Source organism: Salmo salar, chromosome ssa18 (assembly GCF_905237065.1).
Source record: "Salmo salar chromosome ssa18, Ssal_v3.1, whole genome shotgun sequence".
NCBI classification, from domain to species: Eukaryota; Metazoa; Chordata; class Actinopteri; order Salmoniformes; family Salmonidae; genus Salmo; species Salmo salar.
In genome coordinates, this window is record NC_059459.1 from 54,543,583 (window position 1) to 54,551,542 (window position 7,960).

General features: G+C 42.9%; 1 protein-coding gene across 2 annotated transcripts in view; it reads left to right on the forward strand.

The window, feature by feature from the left end:
• Positions 1 to 2,605, forward strand: part of LOC106577489 (TBC1 domain family member 14) — an 85,220-nt gene extending 82,615 nt beyond the window's left edge. For both annotated transcript variants that reach the window (XM_014155520.2, XM_014155523.2), the window contains one exon: positions 174 to 2,605. In XM_014155520.2, the coding sequence (XP_014010995.1) occupies positions 174 to 221 (48 nt within the window). In that variant the 3' untranslated portion in view covers positions 222 to 2,605. The remainder of the gene's footprint in view (positions 1 to 173) is intronic.
• The last annotated feature ends 5,355 nt before the right edge of the window (positions 2,606 to 7,960 follow it).

The window sequence follows — 7,960 nt, forward strand, 5'->3', positions numbered from 1 at the left end:
CCTATGTACAGCATTCTAAAGAATGAGGCTTGATGGAATTTCCTGGAAGCCCTTTCCTATGTGATTGAATAGATGAGATCACACCATGCTTCTTCCTTTGAGTATGGTATGAACTCCATGCCCCCTGCTTAACATGACTGATATTTCCTTGTTTCTCCTTTTGGCATCCTCAGGTTCTTCAGGCCTTGCAGGAGCGGAACAGTCCAGTCCTAAAGCGCTGAGTCCAGTTATCCAGGAGCAAAACAACACAGACACTAGCTCATTCTCCGACCCAGTACTCCACCTGACCGTGTGAAACACTAGACTCTAGCCCAGGCCAGGCTGTGTGTGAAAGCTGCCCTCTGGGCCCCAGATAGACATGCCCTCCCTGGGATGGACCTACCCAGGCTCGGAGTGCTCACGGATGGGGAGAACCAGCCACTGTGTTCCCCCTGGACCTGGTTCATGGAGCAGAGAAACTGGAGGTCTGGAAAAGACAGGGCTAAGGGGGTGCGAGGACTTATTATGACCCCCCTCAACACATGTTGTGTCCCCCTTCCTCAAATGGAACCGGGCAGATGAAGGATGCTCTCGAATGTACTGTACACTCCCATATGTCTATAGCAGGGATGCTAGTTTCTCTTTTTCTCTTGATCTCTCCTCCCTCTTTCTCTCACTTTTTCACTCCCTGTGTCTCTCCTCTTTCTCACTTTCTCCTCCCTTTCTACCTCTACTCCCAGCCTCCATTGCCGTTGATCATTCCTACAAATCAGCTGCGATTTTTACTGTTAGCCTTTGTTTTTTTTGTTTGGTCTGATGTGGTTTCAATGTGTTTTTAATTTGTTTGCCGTTCATTCGTTTGTTTTTATTTGTTTCCGTACCATTCTATGACGTAAAGACTCCCAAGGAGAAGCCGTGGCTATTTGTGATTTGGGGACAACTGTTCATCGGCTTGAAAAGAGGGGTAGTGAATAGATTTTTATTCTTATGAAGATTCATCGGAAATGCAACAAATAGCAATTTTTTGTATGTAGTATTCTGAGGCACCTCAATGTTACGGTTAACTTTTTAAATAAACATTTTACCAACCCTCTTCAAAGAGGAAATAAGCTGCCTGGAAAAATAAATGAAGTGATATTTAATGATGTCCTATACATACACTAAATTGGTTTTTAACTGGAACAGCTAGGGTAGATTATGAGTATCTTCTGTCGTACCATACTACTGTATATCGGTTGGCTTTTTTTTCTGTTATTTGATTTTTTGCACATTTCATTTGTCATCGTAATGAATTATTCTGTGTTCTTTGTTTCTAATTGAAGTGTCATATCTTAATATGTGTAACGGTTTGATTTTGAAGCTGCTTCACCAAATGTGTTTTGCTACGGATGTCGGTGTGCAATAGAAGACTCTGAAAAGGAAAAGAGATTGCTGAGGATCTTCTGTATCCCTACTATCAAAAATGCTGGTATCCCTATTTGGCCTCAGTATGCCCTTCCTCTATTGGATGTTCTCACTCAGTATGTGCTGTAACCTAATCATAAGCGGTCTTACTCCATGGTGAGGAGCAGAGTGGCTCAGATCTATTGCATGCTGTATGTTCCCTGTTCCATAATGCCTTTGCTCATGTAGCTGAAAGACCTGAGTCATGTTAGGAGCTCTGATTTACCCCGTTTCAAACTAACTGAACACACCAACCTTGGTTTCAAGGTGTGAGCTGTATGGGAGAGAGTTGTTCAACAAGATGCTTTGGTGTGGTGTTCAGTTCACAGATCCTACTACTGCTTTCATGTCTGCCGCCACCACCACCACCTGCCAAAAAGATAACTCCTCTGTAGATGATTCTGAATGTATTGGAGGCTAGGTCCAAATGCAGGTACCGTACAGAACGCGCCATACTCCAGAGCCCCCAAGCATTTAGTGATCCCTTTGGCTGTTGGGGATCACTCCTCACCCCCCTGTGCACGTAGACATTCAGATCACTGTATGAAGACGGATGCACTCCATTCCCCCTGCTCCCTTTTTGCGGTGAACACTGCAGTACTGCAATAAAAAATGACAATCATTCTTGTCACCTCGTGCAGTTTCACCCCTGTAGTTTCACACTGTCATTTGGACAATTTATCCCATGTTTTTACGATTTTTATTTTGCCTTGTTGAGTACTTCCTGTCATACTGTATCAGTGTCCCTCACACGTGACCATCGAGGATCCTTGTATGTGTGTTTGTTGTGTGTATGTGCTTTTGAAGAGCTTCCGGTAACTCTGATAGCATGTCAACACGCCTTATATCACAGAAGTGCAACCTGGTAAGTATAAATGGCCCCTGTTTTAAATTATTGAATACATTTTTTTACAAATCTGACCTCGCCATGAAATAGAATAATAGAGGCATCATGATGAGTTCTGTCCATTAGATTTGTAGTAAATCTGCTTTTCTTTATGCTTTGTTTTGATTTGTCAGTTTGACTTATGTCCTCTTGTTTTAATGTGTGACATTTCCAATGGACCCTTTTCTGTTGTATTGAACTAGAGTTGACCTTGCTACCCTCCCAGCCAAGTCCAAAACTGGAACTGTGTATATAACTACTGTTTTATGAAATAAATTATCTATTCATACCGGTTAACTTGATTGACCATGTTATTACCTTTTATCTCTACTACTTATGTGTGTGTTGTCATTGTTTTTCCATAGTTGCAAAGCAAGTGATCGCCAGGAAACCGCTTCATAGCCAAAGATTGTGTAGAGCAGGGGTATTCAACTCTAACCCTACAATTTCCGGAGCATGCTGGTTTTCTGTTTTATCTGATAATTAATTGCACCCACCTGGTGTTCCAGGTCTAAATCGGTCCCCCTGGTTAGAGGGGAACATGAAAAAAATGCAGTGGAACTGGTTTATTATTTATCAAACAACCATACATGAACAAAAGACAATAATCAGACGCACACACATTTCAACAAACATCAATGACATCATACCTGCTCAGACCCACATGTTCCCACCACAACCATACAAATCACATATGTCTCGACCACACTCATCCTTCATCCCCTGGCCTCAAATTGCACTGTTCTATTTTTCTCTGTAGCACACACCTTTTCAATATTTAAATAATAGTGATGGAGAATCATTTGATTTCCAGTTTTTAAGTAGATACTTTTCTTGTCAATGATTTTGAAAAAAATATTGGTCCTCCCCATTGGGTATCCCACAGCACCCTCATATGCCATGTCTTGAAATATGCACATAGACGGATTAATGACGTTTTACGTGCCCCCAACCGATTGTGTTTTTTCTGTTCGTTTATCTGCGTTTTCTAACTTTATTTTTTTAAAACTTATTTTGTACATAATGCTGCCCCTACCGTTTTCTTATGACCGAAAATAACTTCTAGACATCAGGACTGCGATTACTCACCACGGACTAGCAGAATACTTTTTCTTCTTTCACAACTCTGACGAACCCAAGTCGGAGGATATACGGCTCCCTCGGGAACAGGCCCCAACCCCCGTGATCTGTGTGAAGAGGAGGCGGAGAAAGAGAGGCCGGAGAGTGCGCTGCCTTCTGAGAATTCGGAGGCTATCGAATAAACCCCCACTTCCCTCAATTCTGATAGCAAACATGCAATCTTTGGACAATAAAATCGACGAGTTATGGGGAAGACTAAACTACCAACGGGACATTAAAAACTATACCATCTTATGCTTCAGGGAGTCGTGGCTGAAGGATGACAATATCAACACAGCTGGCTGGTTATACGATGTACCGGCAGGATAGAACAGCGGCGTCTGGTAAGACAAGGGGTGGCGGACTATGTATTTTTGTAAATAATAGCTGGTGCCCGATATCTAAGGAAGTCTTGTGCTATTGCTCGCCTGAGGTTGAGTATATCATGATAAGCTATAGACCACACTACCTACCCAGAGAGTTCTCATCTGTGTCCTTCGTAGCTGTTTACATACCACCTCAGTCAGAGGTTGGCACTAAAATAGTGTTGAATGAGCTGTATTCCGCCATCAGCAAACAAGAACACACTCACCCAGAGGTGGCGCTCCCAGTAGCCGGGGACTTTAATGCAGAGAAATGTAAAACTGTTTTACCAAATTTCTATCAGCATGTTAATTGTGCAACCAGAGGGAAAAGAACTCTGGACCACCTATACTCCACACACAGAGACACATACAAAGCTCTCCCTCGCCCTCCATTTGGCAAATCGGACCATAAATCCATCCTTCTGATTCCTACTTACAAGCAAGAAAATTAAAGCAGGAAACACCAGTGACTAGATCAATAAAAAAGTGGTCAGATGAAGCAGATGCTAAGCTACAGGACTGTTTTGCTAGCACAGACTGGAATATGTTCCGGGACTCCACCACTGGCATTGAGGAGTACACCACATCTGTCATTGGCTTCATCAATAAGTGCATCTATGACGTCGTCCCCACAGTGACTGCACATACATACCCCAACCAGAAGCCATGGATTACAGGCAGCATCGGCACTGAGCTAAAGGCTAAAGCTGACACTTTCAAGGAGCGGGACTCTAACCCGGAAGCTTCTAAGAAATCCCGCTCTGCCCTCTGACGAACCATTAAACAGGCAAAGCGTCAATACAGGATTAAGATCGAGTCGTACTACACCGGCTCTGACGCTCGTCAGATGTGGCAGGGCTAGCAAACCATTACAGACTACAAAGGGAAGCACACCCGAGAGTTGCCCAGTGACACGAGCCAACCAGATGAGCAAAACTACTTTTATGCTCGCTTTGAGATAAATAACACTGAAACATGCATGAGAGCACCAGTTGTACCGGAAGACTGTGTGATCACGCTCTCCGCAGCCAATGTGAGTAAGACCTTAAGACAGGTCAACATTCACAAGGCCGCAGGACCAACTGGCAAGTGTCTTCACTGACATTTTCAACCTCTCCCTGTACGAGTCTGTAATACCAACATGTTTTAAGCAGACCACCATAGTGCATGTGCCCAAGAATACTAAGGTAACCTGCCTAAATGACTACCGACCCGTAGCACTCACGTCTGTAGCCATGAAGTGCTTTGAAAGGCTGGTCATGGCTCACATCAACACCATCATCCCAGAAACCCAAGACCCACTCCAATGTGCATACCGCTCCAACAGATCCAATGATGCAATCTTTATTGCACTCCACATTGCCCTTTCCCACCTGGACAAAAGGAACACCTATGTGAGAATGCTATTCATTGACTACAGCTCAGCGTTCAACACCATTGTGCCCTCAAAGCTCATCGCTAAGCTAAGGACCCTGGGACTAAACACGTCCCTCTGCAACTGGGTCCTGGACTTCCTGACGGGCCACCAACACATCCGCCCAGCTGATCCTCAACACAGGGGCCCCTCAGGGGTGCGTGCTCAGCCCTCTCCTGTACTCCCTGTTCACTGATGACTGCATGGCCAGGTACGACTCCAACACCATCATTAAATTTGCCAATGACACAACAGTGGTAGGCCTGATCACCGACAACAACGAGACAGCCAATAGGGAAGAGGTCAGAGACCTGGCCATGTGCTGCCAGGACAGCAACCTCTCCCTCAATGTGATCAAGACAAAGGAGATGATTGTGGACTACAGGAAAAAGAGGACCGAGCATGCCCCCATTCTCATCGACGGGGCTGCAGTGGAGCAGGTTGAGAGCTTCAAGTTTCTTGGTGTCCAAATCACCAACAAACTAACATGGTCCAAGCACACCAAGACAGTCGTGAAGCAGGCACGACAAAACGTATTCCCCCTCAGGAAACTGAAAAGATTTGGCATGGGTCCTCAGATTCTCAAAAGGTTCTACAGCTGCACCATCGAGAGCATCCTGACTGGTTGCATCACTGCCTGGTATGGCAACTGCTCTATACCAGGTGGTGTCAGAGGAAGGCTAAAAAAATTGTCAAAAAGACTACAGCCACCCTAGTCATAGACTGTTCTCTCTGCTACCGCACGGCAAGCGGTCTTGGAGTGCCAAGTCTTGGTCCAAGAGGCTTCTAAACAGCTTCTACCCCCAAGCCATAAGACTCCTGAACATCTAGTCAAATGGCTACCCAGACTATTTGCATTGCCCCCCCCTCCACACCACTGCCACTCTCTGTTGTCATCTATGCATAGTCACTTTAATAACTCTAGCTACATGTACCTGCTACCTCAACTAACCGGTGCCCCCGCACATTGACTGTACATTTATCTCTTATTCTTATCCTTATTTTTTTTTTAACTGCGCTGTTGGTTAGGGGCTCGTAAGTAAGCATTTCACTGTAAGGTCTTCATCTTCAAATAATATTTTTGCAGGAATCTCCTTGCGAATGATTTTGCCGAAGATTGTATCTCCGCCGAATACCTGTTGTATTCGGTGCATGTGACTAATACAATTTGATTTGATTGATTAATAGTAAACTTACATTGTCAAACTTCGCCCATTACTTTTATGACTTTATAGCACTCCCAGAAGCCATGAATTATTGATTTGTTTTACACTTAAGACCTGACTGTGCTGTTGTGTTGTAAAATTTGTGAATTTTGTCTCTTGTTATAATAAATTCTATACAAGAGTTTATACTGGTTTAAGAGTAAGTTCCCTCCATCTTGTGCCTATATCAGTTATTGTTTCTAAGAGATAGCCTATCTAATTGACAATCTGCAAGGCTTTGTATATCTTACCTATCATGTGAGTCAGATAGGATTCCCTCAACATTGCTCTGATGACCAAAAGCTTTCAGGTTGAAATTTCGTGATATTAATCTTTTAAGTTGGGGGGGGGGGGGGGTTGTTGCATTATGAGCTGAAGTGAAAGATTCCATGTTGACAAATAGTATGTCAGAAAAAGTATAGGAAACTGACAGATTGTCTTTTTATACAGATGGAAATGTTCCTGATGAATGCTGTTTCCAGTAGTACCAAAGAAGAATCCCCAAACAATTAATTGTGGCATATGAAATGACCAGATCTGACTGCACTCATAAGGGGGTCATGTATGTAGCCTAAAATAAGTTTCCTTGTCATACATAGTTTACACACACACACACACACACACACACACACACACACACACACACACACACACACACACACACACACACACACACACACACACACACACACACACACTACACCTATAGTAGTGATATTTATTTTGATATTGTCTCTTTTCCAGGTTGATCACGAAAAAAAACTGCCCCATTTGTGCCAATCCAGATGAGCCTTTGATTGACAGGATCATGAAGGCCATCGATGAGAGTAAATTCAAGTAACCACTTCACTGGAAGAAGGCTAATGTCTGAGCATGTATAAACTCTGGCTCCTACTTCATTGTCAGCTCTGCTTAGAATAACTGTTTTACTTTGACATGTAGTGACAAAAACTTTTAAATGATATTCTAGCAATCATGATAATCACTTAGATGTATAACACATGTAATGAACATGTTATGAACATGAAATACGTTGTATAACTCAAAAGGGCTTACCAAGAAAAACTTCAAAAAGGACTAATTCGAGGCAGAAAATAGTTGCCGCTCTTAACAAAAAAGTCAGGATGAGTACATTGTTCAGGATGAGTACAGTTGACTGACATCTTCCTCAAGGCGACCTGACAATTGCACTTAGCTCATATTTATAGCCTAGTGGCCTTCTGAGACACAACAATGTAAAAATACAAATATCATGATTCAAGGTAAATAAATTGCAATTTAGCACACAATAAGAAGACGACAAATCAGGTGTCTAGTTGATTTTTTAAACATTTTTATTTCACCTTTATTTAACCAGGTAGGCTAGTTGAACAAGTTCTCATTTGCAACTGCGACCTGGCCAAGATAAAGCAAAGCAGTTCGACACATACAACAACACAGCGTTACACATGGAATAAAAAAACATACAATCAATAATACAGTACAAAAATCTATATACAGCATGTGCAAATGAGGTAGGATAAGAGAGGTAGGGCAATAAATAGGCTAT